The sequence below is a fragment of the Ovis aries genome, chromosome 8 (assembly GCF_016772045.2).
Source record: "Ovis aries strain OAR_USU_Benz2616 breed Rambouillet chromosome 8, ARS-UI_Ramb_v3.0, whole genome shotgun sequence".
Lineage (NCBI taxonomy): Eukaryota > Metazoa > Chordata > Mammalia > Artiodactyla > Bovidae > Ovis > Ovis aries.
This window is the reverse complement of record NC_056061.1, coordinates 48,657,639-48,678,972: the sequence shown is the minus strand read 5'-3', so window position 1 is coordinate 48,678,972 and position 21,334 is coordinate 48,657,639. Positions and strand designations below refer to the sequence as shown.

General features: G+C 36.7%; 1 protein-coding gene across 1 annotated transcript in view; it reads right to left on the bottom strand.

Moving 5' to 3' along the window:
* Positions 1-21,334, bottom strand: part of RNGTT (RNA guanylyltransferase and 5'-phosphatase) — a 235,173-nt gene that overhangs the window by 30,981 nt on the left and 182,858 nt on the right. Inside the window, exon 14 of the mRNA XM_027972440.3 lies at positions 14,947-15,013. Coding sequence (XP_027828241.1) covers positions 14,947-15,013 — 67 coding nt within the window. The remainder of the gene's footprint in view (positions 1-14,946; positions 15,014-21,334) is intronic.

The window sequence follows — 21,334 nt, the reverse complement described above, 5'->3', positions numbered from 1 at the left end:
CAAATTGAAACTTCTTAAAGTGGTCTGCATAGCTTCACTGTTGGTGTGGCTGTTTCTTGTTTCTGTTTTTAAACTCTCTTAACACTGATTCACCTCTCCAACCCTACCTCGGATTACTTTCTCAATACACTTCTGCTCCTATATTCAGGGCAAAACTTCCATGGCTCCACTCCCTGTTTTATGTCGTCTGCTTCCCTGAGACACCTGCCATCCTCCCATTCTTACAGTAAACAGAAAAGGACAAAGTCTCAGTCTCTCTCTCTCACACACACACTATTATATACCTAACTGGTAGGACAACACAGTTCTTCTTCACTTTATAAATCCCACTTCAGCTGCCCCAGCACACAGTTCTTCCTCAACTTCTGACATTTATAGTGAAGTCCAAGCAAATACATCACTTCCTACTTTCATTATATATCTTTTCACAAAGAGATTCCTTTCCATCTCACCAACCGACTATTAATAAGTTGGGGGCAGATGAAATATTTTTTAAGTCTTGTTGTATTTTTAAGTGAAGTATGGTTGATTTGAAACGTTGTACTAGTTTCAGGTGTACAGCAAAGTGATTCATTTATATTTATATATATATATATATTTTGTTTTTTCAGATTCTTTTCCTTTATAGGCTATTACAAAACATTGAGAAAATATTTATCTTTATATCCCTGTCTTCACCAAAATACCTGTACATATATACCTAATCAATGCTGCTTTTTGATTAGCAGGTCAATTCTGTGATACAGAATGGATAAGAGAATAGTATGTATAGTCAAAGGGATAGAGAACTGTCAGCATTAGAGGGGTGTGGGAGGTAGCAGAAATGAGGGGACAAGAGCATGGGAAAGCCAGATGGAATTTACCTTTGCTACAGTGGGCAACAGGAAGCCATTCTTGGTGATGATTTAAAAACAAACAACGAAAAAAGCAAACTAGTAGGTTAAGGTTCTCAAGGCCTGAAACAGGTCGCTGAAATTATGCCAGAGAGAGTCAAGATGCCTACAATAGAAACTATCAAGGAGCAGGAGGTTTGGAGGAAGAAAGTGACGTGGCCCTACCTCAAGTCACTCAGGTGACCATTAGTTAACCGCCAAGATGACTGAGTGAAGCAGAGGCCTGGCCCTGAAGAAGGCAGATTTATTAAGGACATTTGTGACTCCACCAAGAATGAGGAGAATTCAAAAGAACAGATATGTCTTCACTCTTTTCTCCCATTTTCCATATTTGCATTGATTTAAATTGCCAACATCCGCTGGATCACGGAAAAAGCAAGAGAGTTCCAGAAAAACATCTATTTCTGCTTTATTGACTATGCCAAAGCCTTTGACTGTGTGGATCACAATAAACTGTGGACAATTCTGAAAGAGATGGGAATACCAGACCACCTGACTTCCCTCTTGAGAAACCTATATGCAGGTCAGGAAGCAACAGTTAGAACTGGACATGGAACAACAGACTGGTTCCAAATAGGAAAAGGAGTACGTCAAGGCTGTATATTGTCACCCTGCTTATTTAACTTCTATGCAGAGTACATCCTGAGAAATGCTGGGCTGGAAGAAGCACAAGCCGGAATCAAGATTGCCAGGAGAAATATCAATAACCTCAGATGTGCAGATGACACCACGCTTATGGCAGAAAGTGAAGAGGAGCTAAAAAGCCTTTTGATGAAAGTGAAAGTGGAGAGTGAAAAAGTTGGCGTAAAGCTCAACATTCAGAAAACAAAGATCATGGCATCTGGTCCCATCACTTCATGGGAAATAGATGGGAAACAGTGGAAACAGTGTCAGACTTTATTTTGGGGGGCTCCAAAATCACTGCAGATGGTGACTGCAGCCATGAAATTAAAAGACGCTTCCTCCTTGGAAGAAAAGTTATGACCAACCTAGATAGTATATTCAAAAGCAGAGACATTACTTTGCCGACTAAGGTCCCTCTAGTCAAGGCTATGGTTTTTCCAGTGGTCTTGTATGGATGTGAGAGTTGGACTGTGAAGAAACCTCAGTGCCAAAGAATTGATGCTTTTGAACTGTGGTGTTGGAGAAGACTCTTAAGAGTCCCCTGGACTGCAAGGAGATCCAACCAGTCCATTCTGAAGGAGATCAGCCCTGGAATTTCTTTGGAAGGAATGATGCTGAAGCTGAAACTCCAGTACTTTGGCCACCTCATGCGAAGAGTTGACCCATTGGAAAAGACTCTGATGCTGGGAGGGATTGGGGGCAGGAGGAGAAGGGGACGACAGAGGATGAGATGGCTGGATGGCATCACGGACTCGATGGACATGAGTCTGAGTGAACTCTGGGAGTTGGTGATGGACAGGGAGGCCTGGCATGCTGCGATTCATGGGGTCGCAAAGAGTCGGACACGACTGAGCGACTGAACTGAACTGAACTGAAAGGCTTTTGAAAATCCTCAACAGACTCAAGATTTTACTCATTATGGATAAGAAGCCCTGTGAGGGCACAGGAGTCTAAATTCTTTTAATAGGATAAAGAGAATGGAATAATTCATCACTGGTAGTAACTTACTCCACTAATACAGTGTCTACCTTTTCCTTGCGTGGCCCCATGTCACTCCAGAAAACTCCACTTTGTAACATCTCATGACCTATATCATATGCATGTTGCCTTATTTCATTCATCCTTTTGCTAAACCATAACCACCCTGAGAACATATCTCTGCTTATTTTCACTGTCACTGCTTTCGACATCATCCAATTACCCTTGTGCTATGCAACCAACCTACTCATCCTGAAACTTAGAAAACATCTGTTCCTTCTCTGCAATTCTGCTCTAGTTCCTTCTGTGGCTAAAATCAGCCCTGAGTCATCAAAATTCCTCCAAGATACACTGATCTTGAAAAACATTAAAATGCTTTAATTCCAGCTATGCTCACAAAGCATACTCAACTTTGAGTCAGAAAATGAGAAACTGTTTTTCACTTTATTTAGCAAAACTGTCACACCTGGTGGGAAAAAATCTTGCAAAGGAGGTACTTTTTCTTTCTGAGCTAATCAAAGCACACAAAATGCTCAGGTGATTTGTTTATATACCTGATTTCTTCCCAGCTGGTTAGTAAAGAAATAGATTTCTAGAGACTATTTCAAATTAATAACCGCATACTTTCACCCAAATCTCTTGGATATTAAGAAGTAATAAAGACGAAATAAAAGGCATTTACTACAAAAGAAAAACAACAAGGGGGGGTGAGCCTCTCTAAAGTCTTTTTAAAAAACCACAGCTGAGGAGAAATACATGACACAATGAACTCCAAAACAGACGCTTTGGGAATAAAAAGGAAAATACTCCACAACTAGATCAGAAGATATTGTAATTAGAAGCCTTTTAATATCTTAGCAATTCACAAATGTTCTCAATACAGCTTTTACTATTTACAAGTAATGAGCATAAACACTTAACAATGACTAAATAAGTAGCAGAGGTAAGATTGTAACTTTGTGCCCTTTATACTCCCATCTCTTTAAAGTAAATAAACCACAATGATTCCATCTTGATCCTTGTGGTAGAATCCTATTTCCTCTGGTCAAGTCATTTAGTCTAATCTGGGTCTTAACTGGTATTATACCAATTACAGGGATAATTCTGACCAGCTGTACAAGCAAAACTCAGAAGGGTTTCAAGAAATATAATACTATACTATATATAATGCAACATAAAGAGTAATTACTAAACAGCATCCACTAAAATAATACTCCATAGGACACAATATAATATAAACTATCTGTTGTCTTCTATGTCTTCCTGATCCATAAAACTGAAAATGTTAAAAGTACCTATACTTTACAGGCTGTCTGAGAATTAATTGGAATAGTGTCTGACACTTGGTGCTCAATAAATGTTGGTTATGATTTTCATTTGCTTGACAACAGTACTAACTGAACTAATTGTTTATGCTTTTGGTTTTAAACAAATATATTACCCTGTTTTCCTTCTCCGTGTTAGAAAGTTTTCAAATACTGACAAAGCATTAAAAAAAAATTAGATATTCAAAGAGAGAAACATGGTTGTAACATTTGATAAAATGCAAAAAAAAAAAGAAAAAAGATACATTAGAGGTACATTTAATTTAAATATTCTTCTTATACTATTTGTTTTTCAAAGTTTCAGCCTTCTTTGGCTAAAAAATGTTTTACACAAAATGAATTTTCCACTAGACAACCACTTTTATTAGTTAAAACCTAGAAAGTCAAATCTGATTCTAAAACACTGCAATCTACTGAGAAGAAATTTTGGATAGCCAAATAATCTAAAATGTCATTTTATGTGTCTACAAAGATTCTAGATTGATTAATTTTTTTTAAAGATATATGATGTGTGTTCTATATTGTGAACATACAACAGAACAGTATCACAGTGTTGTTCTGATATTATGACTATTATCAGACTTGAAGCTTAGTATAAAATGATTAAAAGTACTTTAGTATTAGAAAGAACATATTACTTCAGTAGATGAGATATTACTCATGAAGCTATTTCCTTGTAGCACTGTTACGATCTGGTGACACTGTTGAAAGAATCCAAATGGTATCTTGTATTTGCAACGTTAAATTTGTAATAGCTTCTCCAAACCTTACATTTAATTTAGAATAGTTTGTGAATTTTCTGAACTACAAGCTTGTCATTTTTACTTACTGGCAAATAATTCTAACAAGCAAATGAAATCTGGAGATGTGAAGAAAACAAATACGTAGCTCACTATTTAGAAAAAACTATTTAAAAAGATACTTAGATTTATTTGACTGTATTTTTAAATAGCTGTTTAAGACAAAGAAAATCCTCCTACCCACACCTTATAATATCTACTTCCAACAAAATATCATTTACTAATTTCAAATTCCTGAAGGTGCTCAAGGTAGTAACTTTAATAGTGCTGACTACAAATCATTGGCAACATTAATGGATTTGTATTATCTAGACTCAAAGCTTCATAGTTTGTTACTTGCAGAGTCAACGAAGAGAACACCAATCTGGAGTGTTCCTAACTGCTTGAATCATGGCCATGTAACTCTTGAAATGGTCTTTATTGCTACCTCTGCCTTGGCAGGCGGGGAGAGAAGGTTACTAAGCTTTATTAGGCAAAGGACAAGTAAATATGCCTTCCCAATTGGCTACTTACTGAGAAATTCTTTTTCTCTTTTTGTGGGAAGAAAATGAAATATATAACTTCCAGAAATCTAGCATATAATCTAGATCAGAAACCATGGCATTTGTCAGAAATATGACCTCAACAATAGTCACTTTAGATACAATCTTTTATTTACATGGTTATCAGTGCCTTTGAAATTCTTTTTAGAAGTAAAATATTCGTAAGGAAAAAACCCAACAGGTTAAGAAACATTGTGTTATTTCCTTTCACCAAAATAGGATGTCTGCTGCATTATGAATACCTAAATACATGATACCATTTTCTTTTCTGAGAACATTTCAAATTTCAAAAAAAAAAAAAAAAGCTTAGTCTTTTTCTCTCTAAACCACATTTACAATAAGAGTCACATTGATATGATAAATCTGGTTTTCAAAAAGAAAAACTAGAATATGCTAAAATGATTTCTAATATTTTTCTATAAAGTGTCTAACTCAAGAGAGATTGAAAATAACTGGAATTTATAGCTAAGAAAAATGCTAACTTTCTTAGCTGGAAAATAATTTGAGGACTATTTTTAAAATGTTCTCAGAATAATGTATTCATGAAATCTACATTTCAAATAAAGCTACTATATTAATAATAATTTACAACCACAATCTTAAATTAGAAAATTAATTTATATTGCTTCAAAGACATCCCAACTCAAGAAAAACAGAGATCAGAAAATAAAGTTTTAAGGCAGTAAATATATAGAACCACAATTGGAACCACAGTTTTAAATACTCTGATGAACTTCATGGTAAATACTTTGTAAAAAAACAAACAAAAAAATTACACAACAACCAAAAAAACACACAAGTTTAAAGACACAGAGAAGAAATTAGTCGTTGCCACAGGCAGTGGATAAGGGTGGGAAAAATAGATGAAAGCCCTTAAAAGGTACAAACCTCCAGTTATAAGGGAGATAAGTTCTGGGGATGTAATCTAACAGCGTGGTCGGTCAGTTCAGCTACTCAGCTGTGTCCAGCTCTTTGCAACCCCATGGACTATATATAGCATGCCAGGCTTCCCTGTCCATCACAGCATGGTGACTATAGCTAATAATCTGTATGCATGCGTTCTAAGTAGCATCAGTTGTGTCCAACTCTGTGACCCTATGGACTGTAGCCTGCCAAGCTCCTCTGTCCATGCGATTCTCTAGGCAAAAATACTGGAGTGGCTTGCCATGTCCTTCTCCAGGGGATCTTCCCAACCCAGGGATTGAACCTATCTCTCTTAATTCTCCTGCACTGGCAGGCAGATTCTTTACCACCAGCACCACCTGGAAGCCCACAGTTAATAATACCATATTGTATACTAGAAACTTACACCATATTGTATATTACTTGAAAGTTGCTAAGAGTATAGGCTTCCCAGGTGGCTCAGTGGTGAAGAATCCACCTGCCAATGTAGGAGACATAGGAGATACGAGTTTGATCCCTGGATTATGAAGATCTCCTGGAGAAGGAAACGGCAACCCACTCCAATATTCTTGCCTGAGAAATCCCACAGAGGAGGCTGGCAGGCTAGTCCATGGGGTCACAATAGAGTCGGACACAACTGAGCGACTAAATATACATACACAAGGTGATGTATATTAAGTAGACTGACTGTAATGATTGTTTGCCATGTACACAATATTAGATCATTACGTTGCATATCTGAAAATAATATGTTACATATCAACTCTACCTTAGTAATAATAAAAAAAAATTTGGCTTTCTAGGCATTCTTCAATAATACTGTTAACAAATATTTATTTAGTGCTTTTACATCTTAGGCACTAGGTTAACTGTTGACAGTATAGAAGTACACAAGACACAGTCTAGCCCTATGGAATTCAAATTCTTATAGGTAAGTTTTTTAAGGACATGAAGGTAAGAATACTGAAACTAAGACAGGTATGACTATAGGCCTGAAGTGTTACTCAATTCTGGCAATAACATAGCCATAAGGGCCTTGGTAAAAATGGCAGGAAAACTATTGCTATTGAATACATTTTGGAAACCTAAGTCTGCAATTTCTATATGACTTGTTGGTAACAATGCATGACTTTAAACGTCCGGAAAGTTATAATACAGGCTCATAGAGAGCCCTGCAAGGGCCCTGAAGCACTCTGGTAGCAAGCATACAAGATAAAATGCTGTCAGTGACTTAATAGCTATTGCACAGAAGCAGACAGACTTTTAGCTTTTACAACAGTTTGTGGGGTGTTTTTTTTTTTTTTTAAGCTTCTTTCACTTTTTGAATCTGCTTTCAGCAAAGAAATATTCATGCCTGCTCTGATTACTGCAGTATGAGACATTGAAAATTTACCTCTCTGCTCACAGTACTACAGAAAACTTATTCATTGAATATGGCACACAAATCCACAAATCTAGATACGCTTCCACTGCTTTCTCTCAATTTCTCACTCATCTTTTTCTGTTTGTTAATCTAGGAGGATCTTAATTTCTTTATCTTCAAAATACATGAAATCATTTGAAAGACAGAGTAGGTGTGGAAGGTTCTTTTTTGTTCTTAAGAATTAGGATTCTGTTGAAACAGAAAGAAGCTTTGCTTGGCTCCATAAAACACCTTAACTCCACCCTCAATAATCTTTCCCTATGCTCTTTTCCTCCCTCTCCCCAGCAACCATGATGTCCCCTCCGAAGCCAGGCCAAGGGCTAGCATCAACTCAGGAGCAGGTAAGCTTCCTCCACTCTCCCGTACTGCATCAACCTGACAGATGGCAGAATTAGCTGGACAAGTCCTACCTCGCAGCAGTGCTGGTGAGTCATGACCCATTTTCCAAGGAGAGAAGTTAACTGAGTGTGCTGAGACCCACATTTAAAAACTAAGTCAACAGAAAAATAAACAGAACAGAATGGAAAATACAGTGGTTACATCACATTTCTTTTGGAACTTTGGTTTACATTGTGTGTATATAAATGCGTGTATGTGTATGTGTACTGGAACTCAGTGAAAAGTACAGTCCTACAGGTTCACAGTGATAAGTATGGAAGCCACTAAACCAGAATACTCAGTTCTACAGCCTGCATCTTTATCTGATGTAATACTTTAGCTACCTTATAGACTGAAAAGTATCAATATTAACTAATTCCCTTCAGTAAAATACATTGATCTAACAAAGCTAGTGGAGATGATGGAGTCCCAGTTGAGCTATTTCAAAGCCTAAAAGATGATGCTATGAAAGTGTTCCATTCAGTATGCCAGCAAATTTGGAAAACTCAGCAGTGGTCACAGGACTGGAAAATGTCAGTTTTCATTCTAATCCCAAAGAAAGGCAATGCTAAAAAATGTTCAAACTACTGCACACAACTGCACTCATCTCACACACTAGCAAAGTAATGCTTAAAATTCTCCAAGCTAGGCATCAGCAGTATGTGAACTGTGAACTTCCAGATGCTCAAGCTGGATTTAGAAAAGGCAGAGGAACCAAAGATTAAACTGCCAACATCTGTTGGATCACAGAAAATGAAAGAGGATTCCAGAAAAATATCTACTTCTGCTTCACTGACTATGCTAAAGCCTTCGACTGTGTGGATCACAAAACTGGAAAATTCTTCAAGAGATGGGAATACCAGACCACCTGACCTACCTCCTGAGAAATCTGTATGCAAGTCAAGAAGCAACAGTTAGAACAGGACAACAGACTGGTTCCAAACTGAGCAAGGAGTACGTCAAGGCTGTATACTGTCACCTTGCTTATTTAAATTATATGCAGAGCACATCATGCGAAATGCAGGACTGGATGAAGTACAAGCTAGAATCAAGATTGCCAGGAGAAATATCAATAAGCTCAGATATGCAGATGACACCACCCTTATAGCAGAAAGTGAACAGAACTAAAGAACCTCTTGATAAAAGTGAAAGAGGAAAGTGAAAAAGTTGGCTTAAAATTCAACATTTAAAAAATGAAGATCATGGCATCTGGTCCTATCACTTCATGGCACATAGATGGGGAAACAATGGAAACAGTAACAGATTTTATTGTCTTGGGCTCCAAAATCACTGCAGATGGTGACTGCAGCCATGAAACTAAAAGATGCTTGCTTCTTGGAAGAAAAGCTATGACAAACCTAGATAGTATATTAAAAAGCAGAGACTTGACTCTACCGACAAAGATCTGCATAGTTAAAGCTATGGTTTTTCCAGCAGTCATGTTTTGGATGTGAGAATTGGACCATAAAGAAAGGTGAGCGCTGAAGAACTGATGCTTTTGAATTGTGGTGTTGGAGAAGACTCTTGAGAGTCCCTTTGACTGCAAGGAGATCAAACCAGTCCATCCTAAAGAAAATCAGTCCTGAATATTCAGTGGAAGGACTGATGCTGAAGCTGAAACTCCAATACTTTGGCTACCTGATGGGAAGATCTGACTCAGTGGAAAAGACCCTGATGCTGGGAATGATTGAAGGCAGGAGGAGAAGGGGATGACAGAGGATGAAATAGTTGGATGGCATCACTGACTCGATGGACCTGAGTCTGAACAAGTTCTAGGAGTTGGTGATGGACATGGAAGCCTGGCATGCTGCCACCCATGGGGTCACAAAGAGTCAGACATGACTAAGTGACTGAACTGATTGATCTAATGAGCCACACATTTTTTAAAACACCATCAGTCAGTGAACAGACAGAATCAATCTTCTTAGCTTTTTCAGTATTCTCTAAGAGAGACCCCATCTCTTTTGCAGTCTTTTCTGTACCTACTGCATATGCATATGGATGCAAACACCAATCCTATATTTCCTGGGCTGTAAAGAGGCTTTTAAAAATTGAAGCTCAGAAAGCTCAGAGTATGAGACTGTGACTAACGGCACCCAGTTCCTCGGCAGAGATGGAACTGGGCATGAGGCAGAGAATAACTCAGCTACACTGATTATAAAATAGCTGCTTCAGAATAATGTTTACATTCCTTATTTTTCACATACGCCTGCTGCATGGAATTCATAGCTAAAATACAGAAGACATCTTTTCGCTGTTCTGTGGTGTCAAAGTGGAAACTGTACGTGACTCAGCCTCACAGCTTCACACGCTTCTTGGGCTGACAGGACTGCAAGAGGCAACTGATATCAAGCCTGGAGGGGAGGGACAGCCCTGTTGCCTTGAGACTCTCCATAACAACCATTAAGTTGATTAAAAGTGATGCTGACAGGCTTCAATCTTTCTTTGTTTTATGGATTCTGGCTGCTAAGTGGAGCCTCCAGGACTAGAACCCTATGAGAATAGCACTGAGATTTTTATCAGACTATAAAATGCTTTAGAAAACAACACTGAATAACAGGTGTAAAATGTAAACTATAATTTAACCTTGACCATGTCTATAAAAATAAACTATGGATAATAGGATTATATACACACTGAACTAAGACAAAGGTATTATGCAAAGACATATAGAAATAACCACCCCAAAAAGTTTCTGACAACCTGAAAGCATATGAATAGGAATTAAGTAAAATTTTACTTTAATCAAAATGTTTCTTTTGAATTTCAAAGACTGAATATAAAGATATAATGAAATCTATTTCTTTCTTAAGAAAACCCTAAGTCACACATAACCCAGTACATTTAGAAACTTATCTTAATCACACACAACCCAGTACATTTAGAAACTTATCTTAATCTCAGTGATGGTGACAGTAGTATTGGATGAAGGTGAAATGTGCTTCATTCACAGCACTCAACAGTAGCTGTGGATATGTGAGACAATTCTTTTCTTACACTGTATTACAACTCACTATAAGATGATCAGTGTTTTATTTGGTTTATCATATTTTAGGATAAAATAAGAGCATAATCATGCGTGTTTAAAATCAAGTTCTTCGGATGACAAATTTCCCATGAAAACTTAAGGACTGAGCTTCTTTGAAAAAAGAACCTTCCAATGACTTACAGAAGATGTTAGGAGATACAAAAGGCAAAGTTGGAATAACTTCCTCTAAAAATAATGAAACCTGAAAGTAGCATATAGATGTACTGGTCTAAAACTATCATGAAGTTCCATGTTTGTACACATCTGTATCTAGGGTGTGAAGGAGGGAGGGAGAGAGAGAAAGATGGTTGTAACAATTCATATTATATACTAATAGTACATACATCTATTGTCACCCTATAGCAAATTTCTGAACTCATTTAATATTTGTCCAAATATCTATCACCCTTTTTGTGTTTTTTTCTTTCTGATCTTTATAAATTGGAGTTCCTTTTTAGAAATACAACAGTGAAATGTGTCTTTAACAAATGTAACCTCTAACACCAAGCCACTAACATTTAGTCTTGTGATGTTAATGAAATGAGAATTCCTTTCCTTAAATATTCAAATGAACAAACTCCTATGTTGATTTATAAAATTTCAACCAATATTCTCTTAAGCAAAGCCATTTCCATTTATTAAAGGTTATATCTGACATCTATGCCATATAATATAGTATATATTAGTTTAAAGAGAGAAAAATACTGGTACTTCATGACCAGAAGAAGTCAGATGCAAGGCAAGGGGCAGAGAAAGAAATTTCTAGGCTAATCTCAAGCATTTCAACTATGATTTTTTTAATTGTTTTCCAATTAACGTGTAAGCATTCTAATTAGATAGGATCTATATAGCATTTTCATAAGAACTACAGGAATTATAAAAGAACCTCAATAATTAATGAGGATAAGAAATCCTTTCATAGCATATGAAAGAAACCTTTCCCATGGAAACATCAAAGGAAAAACATGCCCTAAAATAATGGACTTTTTTCTATTGAGTTGATTATCCAGGCATAAAGGGTTGACAAAGGATTGACCTCTGTCACTGGGCTTGATAGAAATGGCCTGAATAAAGAAAATGATATGTTAATAGATGAGGTGAGTGATGGAGGAATCACCCTCATACATACACTTATGCTTTTGCGATAATATGTAACATGTAACAGACACATACCCACAAATTCTACCCTTCCTTAAATGTATCAAATATATCTCTCACTTTTTCATTATTTCAGTTCCAATAAGGGGAAAGAGGATTTTCCAAATCAGTGGATAGGAAAAAAAGTTGGGCTTTTACAAATGTTTCTGCTGAAACTTATCAGGATTCCTGGCTTTACTGTAGAATTTGGTGAACAGGATAGTGAGGGAGGCTTATGAAGAGACTCTTGCCAGCTCCACTTGTGTTCCAGGGATGTTAAAAATAGGAAAAAAAAGAAAGTACCTGAATTCCTGTCATTACTTAGGGAATCAGAAACATTCAAGAGGGTTCACAACTTAAGACCTTAACATGGACTTTTGAGTGTCTTAAATTAAGGAAGGTATTTAAAGAAATGCTGATGCTATGGTAGCTAAATAAGGTATTTAATTTAATAATGTCAATAATGTGACTAACCTCCTCAGTATTATATACCTTGTATGTCCTATTCAGGCTCAATATAAAACCTTTGTTTTTCAAAGCATAAAAATATGTCATATACACAAGGGGAAAGGACTTTGAAAAGAAAAAACTTGGGAGGATTTACACTACCTGATTTCATGACTTATTTTAAAGCCACGAAAATCAAGACTGTGTTATTAGTGAAGGCATATAGTACAGACACATGGGGCTTCCCTTGTAGCTCAGCTGGTAAAGAATCTGCCTGCAATGCAGGAAAGGCTGGTTTGATTTCTGGATCAGGAAGATCCCCTGGAGGAGGGTTAGGCTACCCACTCCAGTGTTCTTGGGCTTCCTTGGTGGCTCAGATAGTAAAGAATCCACCTTCAATGCAGGAGACCTGGATTTAATCCCTGGGTTGGGAAGATCCCCTGGAGGAGGGCATGGCAACCCACTCCAGTATTCTGGCCTGAATTCCGTGGACAGAGGAGCCTGGTGGGCTACAGTCCATGGGGTCACAAAGAGCTGAACATGACTGATAAAGCACAGTATAGACACATAGGTCAATGGAACAGAATAAAGAGTTCTGAAATAGAGATTTACACACACACATATGGTGAACTGATTTTCAACTGAGATGCAGACACTTCAGTGGTGGAAAGGATAGTCTTTTTAACAAATGGTTTTAGAACAACTGGATATTCTCGTGCCAAAAAGGGTTGGGGTATAGGAAGGACAATATTCCTCTTTACCTTGAACTTTGCATCACATACAAAAATTATTTCAATTAGATAATAAACCTAAATGTAAAACCCAGAACTATAAAGATTCCAGAATGATACACAGAAGAAAAATCTTTCTGCCTCTGGGCTAGGCAAACGTTTCTTAGATCAATACTAAAAGCAGGAGCCATGAAAAAAGAGTAATAAACTGAATTCTATCAATATTAACAATTTTTGCTCTTTGAGGATCTTGTTAAGAGAAATCCCATATCTGATAAAAGACTTACATTCAGAAGATACAAAGAATGCTCAAAACTCAACAGTTTAAGAAAACAAACAAAAACAAAAAATGGCAAGTTTTTGAACACATACCTCACTAGAGATGTATAAATGGCAAATAATACATGAGAAGATGCTCAATATTATTAGTCATTACAGAAGAGCAAATTAAAACTACAGCAAAATACTATATACCTACAAGAATGCCTAAACTCAAAGACTGACCATACCAAATGTTGATGATGAAACGGAGGAACTGGCACTCATCCTGATGGTGGGAATATAGTTTGATAGTTTCTTAAAAAGTTAAAACACACAGCTACCATTTAACTCAGGCTTCCCTCATGGCTCAGTTGGTAAAGAATCTGCCTGTAGCGCAGGACACCCCGGTTCGATTCCTGGGTCAGGAAGATCTGCTGGAGAAGAGATAGGCTATCCACTCCAGTACTCTTGGGGTTCCCTTACGGCTCAGCTGGTAAAGAATTTGCAGGTAGACCTGGGTTCCATCCCTGGGTTGGGAAGATCTCCTGGAGAAGGGAAAGGCTACCCACTCCAGTATTCTGGCCTAGAGAATTCTATGGACTGTATAGGGCTCGCAAAGAGTCAGACATGACTGAGCCACTTTCACCATTTAACTCAATCATTTTGGTGTTAGGTATTTACCCAAGAGAAATTAAAATATATGTCCATACAGAGACTGGTATACAAATGTTCACAGCAGCTTTATTTATAGCAGCCAAAAAGTAGAAACAACCCAAATGTCCCTCAATATGTAAAAGGATAGAGAAACTGTGCTAAAACCATATAATGAAATATTACTCAGCAATAAAAAGGAATGAGCTACTGAAGTGTAACAACATGGGTGAATCTCAAAATAATAACTGAACCAAAGAAGCCAAAAGAAAGAAATACAGTATGATTCCATTTAGATAAAATTCTGGCAAGTGCAAATTAATCCATAGTGATTAGATCAGTGGTCACCTGGGAACTGGAGGAGAAAAAGGAAGGGGAAGAGGTGGGGGAATTCAATGGGGCACAAAGACACTTTTAGGGTTGATGGATATGTCATTTGTCTTGATTGTGGTGATGGTTTCACAAGGGTAAGTATAACTGGATATGAAACTGTACAGTTTAAATATGTATATTTTCTTACATGTCTATTATACCCCAATAAAGCTGTCAAAAAAATTCTACTGGGAAATAGGGTAATGAAGCTCTAAATTGTATTTTTCTTAGCTAATCACCAAATTGTACTGGTCAAATTTATTATGGGAAAGATTATTAAACTAACTGATTTACTGAAAAGCTGAAGTACTATTTCAGCAGAGATATGTAAAAGTAAACAAAATTAATAATTCACACTCCCCAATTTTTGTGATAGTTACTTGAAGGATTTTAGTGGGTTCTAGATGAACGAACTGTACCTAGGAAAAAACGTTAGAAAGTGAACAATCATACCTTGATTTGTGCAAAGGGTCTTTCATAACCTCCAACATAGAGAAGGCCAATGTTCTGAGGAAGCAACCTACAAATGAAAAGAAAAACATCATTTATAAAATATCCTTCCTTAAATATAAGGTTGCATAATTATCAAAATTTGCATAATAGATACTTAATATGAAAAAATTAATATCTATGCAACTATTCTTGTCTTTTGCATGATGGAACAGTAACCAGCAAAGGAATAATTCTTATACTTCAGAAAATGGTGGGTAAACATTGAAAACGGCAATTTAAATGTAAAACAATCCAACAAAATAGTAATTCCAGCAAAATCACTCCATAGAAGAGAATTAAGCAATGCATTGATTTTAAAAATCTATGAGTTCAATTCAAAAAACACTCTTTGTCTTTCTATACCATTCACTACGGAGATAATATTAATACAAACCTAAATAGTTCACTCCCAAAATCTAACAGGAAAAGCAGACACACAAACAATTAACTACAACAGAAGGTAGTCTCTGATAAATGCTATTGCAGAGGTATTTATCATTGCAAAATAGTGGAGTGAGAGGTACTTGCGATGGAGGGAGCTGGAGAAGCCTGAATAGGTGGAATTAAGCCTTAACTCTGATGAGTGGGTAAAGCAAAGGGAAAATTTTATAAACTAAATTCTGAGAATGCAGAAGATTTGAGATAAAAAGGAAACAAGTATGGCTCAAGAAAGGGATAAGTTAGCTGGAGATGAAAACCCAAAGAAAGCTTAAAATGGGCCATGAAGAATGTCAGACTTCATAAGCAATATTTATTTTTTTATACAAACAATTCGTGCACATAAAAGTGAAAAGCCATCTAGAGGGTGGGGATAAACTGGCTACCTTTCCTGCATCCTTCCTTCCTATTTAAAGAGGTCTACCATTCTTGACTTCTAGGGGCTTCCCTGGTGGATCAACAGAAAAGAATCTGCCTGCAATGTAGGAGATGTGGGTTCAATCCCTGAGTGGGGAAGATCCCCTGAAGCAGGCATGGCAACCCACTCCAGTATTCTTGCCTGGAGATTCCCATGGACAGAGGAGCCTGGCGGGCTACAGTCCCTGGGGTCGCAAAGAGTCAGACACGACTGTAGCAACTATGCACGCACACATCATTCTTGACTACATGAAACATAATGAATAAGGAAATACCATCATTAGAACCACGCTGTATCAGGGCTTCCCTTGTGGCTCAGTGGTCAAGAATCCACCTGTCAATGCAGGACACGTAAGTTTGAACCCTGATCCAGGAAGATCACACATGCTGTAAAGCAACTAAGCCTGTGTACCACAACTATTGAGCCTACGCTCTAGAGCCTGCGAGCTGCAACTGCTGAAACCCATGTGCCCTAGAGCCTATGTTCTGAACAAGAGAAGCCACCGCAATGAGAAGGCCATGTACTGCAACTAGAGAGTAGCCCCTGCTCACTGCAACTAGAGAAAAAAACCCTGTGCAGCAATGAAGAACCAGAAGAGCCAAAAATATTTAAAAAAAAAAAAAAAACATTAAAAAAAAAAGAACTATATTTGTGGAGCATGTAGTCATGCAGGGTACGAGGAGCACATAATTAAAGTAACTACTCTATGGTGTCGTATAATCATTGTCACCAGGTGACAGTGTGAGCAGTTGTGTTATTACTGAAGGGTAGAACATGCCAGCCTAAATTATGCCACTTCATATGTGGATTATTTCCAGCTGACGGCAATCAAGATCCAGAAGACTCAGGAAAAACTTACACCTCTCCCTTAACTACCTAAAAGAATTTAGATAGGGGGCCTGGCCCAGAAAAACAGCTATTACCATGATGTTATCTGCAAGTCTTACCTGCATGGCAGGGCAAACTTCTAAATACTACACATTAGGTCTTATTATCCTATGAGTCACTCTCTTCCCCTTTGAAGACCCAGGCCCTACTCCCACTCCTTAGCATAGGATGGCACATAAGCCTCAACTGTCCAACTTGCTCTTGAGTCTCTTATCACAGGGGATCCTGTATGTACCAACTTAAATATGTTTTCTCCTGCTAACTTGTCTTATGTCAATTTAATTATTAGACCAAAGAACCTAGTGCTGTGCTGAGTCACTCAGTCGTGTCCAACTCTTTGCGACCCCATGAACTGTAGCCTGTCAGGCTCCTCTGTCCATGGGGATTCTCCAGGCAAGAATACTGGAGTGGGTTGCCATGCCCTCCTCCAGGGGATCTTGCCAACCCAGGATCTAGGTTCAAATAACCTAGAAGAGAAGGGGAAAAATTTCCACACCTGCATTAACTTTCCATTGACTTGGTAAGACTAACAGAGCACACTTTTAAAGCATCTTCGATTTTATGAATTAGGTAAACAGATATTCCATCTCTCAGGAATATCCTCTGTTCCCTACATTCTTTAAAAGCCTATAAAGTATTAAAGGCCACTAAATGTTAGCCACTTAGTTGTGTCCAACTCTTTGTGACCCCATGGACTAGAGCTCGCCAGGCTCTTCTGTCCATGGGATTCTCCAGGGAAGAATATTGGAGTGGGCTGCCATTTTAAGAGTGCTAAGAGCAGATAAATACAACAATAAATTAAACCAGTTTAGCAAAAAGCTACTTAAGTTTGGAATGTGAATCTTAAAGTAACACATTTTAACATGTTGTTGAGGGTTATAAACGACTAAAGGCATTACTTCTTTACTGGATGCAAGTAGAAAGCATGAGAAATGTCCCCAAATGTCTCAACTGGGAAATGGAGAATTTCTTCACCATCATTTGACAAATAAGAAATTAATCAAATCAACAAAACTTTAAATCACTCACAAATTGCTAGTATCACAAAATTAATGTTAGTTATATATAGCAGTGGTAATTTATTTCCTATATAACAAATGTTCACAAAAAGCTTGATCAACTCCTTTTAGAAGTAAGAATAGTCACTTCATACAAATAGATGCTAGAAAAGGAAGAGAATAAAAGCTGGCTGACATTTAAAAATCAATGCCTCTAATTACTATGCATATGCATTTCAGGAAGTGTGCCAATATATAATTTAGTGTCCCCCTCTTCCTCCAACTTGCCTATCTAATAACTACCTTCTAAACAAGAAATATCTTAAATATGTTAGTTACACAGCATATATATATTTTGCTTTTAAAATCTTGTTCTTTCTCATCCATGTACATATTATTCCTTACCATAAATTATACTACCACCTTCGTTTGAGTGGGTTTTAATATGTACCATAATTTAAAGGTTTGCTATGTGTAAAATAATTAATACTCTGAGAACAAAAATTCCAACTTATAAGATGGAACATTTCTTAAAATGCTTTTACCTTTCAAAAAATTATTTTGCCAGATTGTATGCATAATTATTGTCAAATAATAGGCACCGTTTCATTATGACAGGGTACTCATATGTTATACAGCAATCACATTTTAAATCCCAGAGTAAAGGCATTAATTCACCATTGATAGATGCACTTAAATGTATATGTTAAAAAGTATGTGTTAAAGTAAAAACCCTGACTCATTTAGTACCAGGTAATTGTTTTGCAACTTCTGTTAGGTGAATATTAACATAATTTTTATACAAATGCTAATAACTCCCAAAATATTTGCTTATAATCAAATGCTTCTACAAGGTGGCTACCAAAGAAATTTTTGGAATAAGAAGGCATTATTGGGAAAAAGAAAGAAAATCTATTAGAGCTTTTGAAAAAAGTAAAGATAGGCAAGACTGATGTTCATTTTGCTTCAATTTCCCAAATATAAATATTAACAAATATCTATTCTGGAAAGAAAGCTGCAAAATTCTTTCCAGAAAATTTTCTCACATAAAGGAAAATTAAACTTGGCAGGTAATAGAAAGAACATCATTTAAAAGAATCTCATTCATCATCATTCAGTGATGATATATCAGGCTTAGAAAAAACTGCTTTGAAAGGAAATTGAGTCTATAATTATTTCAAATTAAAAGTTTAAAAAAAGGCAAAGGGGATCTTTCTAAAAATAAGCTAAATAACTCAAAATTAACTGTTCTGTCTACGAGCCCTAATTACATTACCCACTAACTGATACACTTTTCAGCTGCAATAAAATACTTTGAAAAAACTTACAGTACCTTGAATACTGACTGACTTAAATAAACTCCCACTTCTAAGCCAAAGAGCAAGTTCCCCAAAGAGCAGACTATATCCAATACATTTAGTACCAGGGAAAAAGAGAAAGTCAAGGCACTTAGAATAGGATCAATAGGGCCCTTCTGAGTTTGAGAAAATGTACATCATTGAGAAGGCCTACATTATTCCTTGAGAGTTGTAATATAATGTAAGTAAAAGCAGCATATGCCATTAGGCACAGATAAAACATGAATGAGCAAATGAATGAGTTTATTATTATCCTTACAGACTTTTCTGTAGCCTACACTTTTCTCTTCTGGTTTGCTTTCTAAATACTTGTATAAGAGTAACAAAATACTCTAGTGCTTCGTGAAAAAACAAAATCCACCACCACCACGTTTAAATAAAGAATCTGTGTGTTGTTAGAAATAAACTACCTGAACATGATCTTTGTGAAATATACACTGACACTAATAACAGAAATAATAAATAAGACTGGGGAAGGATAAATAAGATGCTGAAGTAAACAAAAGAAAGCTGAATCATTTTGCGAAGGTATATATGAAGAAATGCTGTTAGCCACTGATATTCAGAAAGTAAATACTAACATAATGTGTAAGCATATACAGATGAATACTATACCACATTAAGGGAGCAACTTCAGAAAAGAGAATTTGGGCATATTCTGTAAGTCTACAAGTAAAAAGAACTGTATATAAATATAAGTCCTTGAGTTCATAAACTTGTTTCGCACAGGGGTATGGGTTAGTAATTATGAAAATACATCATATATATATAAGAATTTAAAAAACAAATATTCCATGGGTAAGGAGATATAGATTGCTCATTGTGCAAAGTTATAAATAAGAAAAGGGGAGAGGCTAGAGTGAACATAATAAATAATATTGGATTAGAATCAAGAGGTATCAACTGGAACTCCTGGCTTTTAATAAATTCACAGATAGATAAAGATATAAATATAAGTGTGTGTGTACGTGCATGTCAGTATACAATACATTCCTAACTCTGACAACTGACAGGGTCTATAATGACACCCAGGAGCAACGACCCTGCTGAGGACTTCGATCTGTGTTTCCAACCATCAATCTTCACCAACTAAAACAAAAACATTTGGCTCTTTAGAGAAAAGGTTGATTTCTGGACTGAGAAAGGAAAATTATAAGAGCCTAGAACATCTTGTGGTACTGGCAAGTCAGGAGGTACGGAAAAGTGATGACAGTGCATCAAAAACTCACAGAAGCCGAACTGAAGGTGTTCCAACGGCCAAAGCCAAAACAGCAAAATCCAGGCAGAGTGCTGGCTTACAACCCGTGGAGTGAATTACTCCTAAGTCTTCAGTAATATGAATAAGTATATCAGGAAGAAGGGACAGTGGTTCTTTACATTTCAATCCCTATCAATGCACCGAGAAAGAATGAAGGAAACTGAAATTCACCATATTTGAAATATTTGCCAAAATGAAATTGAAGAAATGTTATGATAACTATTGCTGCAGGCAAAAACCACTGAAAGATACTAAAACTAGAAGATGAAGGTAGGATGAGAAACATGACACTTGCCTAGTCTCAAAGTTCTTCCCCAGAAAACACTTATTAGTTACAATATATATACACACACAGTAACTTCAGGGTACAGAAATTCAGAAAACTAACCAAATAATCAAAATTACCAACACAACCGCCTTACCTGCCTTTCCCCCTCCACCACAACACTATGCACCTAGAAGGGCACTCTATCACTTCCATGGTGTTCTTCCCTGAAAGTATCCCCCCCCCAAAAGATCAGCCTAAGGGGCATTCTATGTAAAAACTGACTAATATTCTTGAAAAAGTGTCAAGAGCATGAAAAGCACAAGTGAGGTACTGTCACAGATTATAATAAGATTATATTAAAGAGACATGAAGCCAAACATAAAAAAATATAGGGATGCATTTATGTAAGTTTCAAAATCAGACAAACCCAAACCCCAGTGTTTGGAGTTGGATACCTAAGTAATAAAAGTATAAAAAAGAGCAAGAAAGCACAGATGTACAGACAACGGTCATCTTTGGTGGGAGAGAGGAGCTTGTGAATGAGAAATAGCATACTGGAGGCATCTAGGGTGCTAGCAACATTTTCCTTCTTGTTCTGAGTAATGGTTAAATGTGTGTTGGTTATATGAAATTTCATTAAGCTGTACATTTATGTTTTATGTACTTTTTTGTATATATATCTATTACATATATATATACATATAGTATTAAATGTATACTATA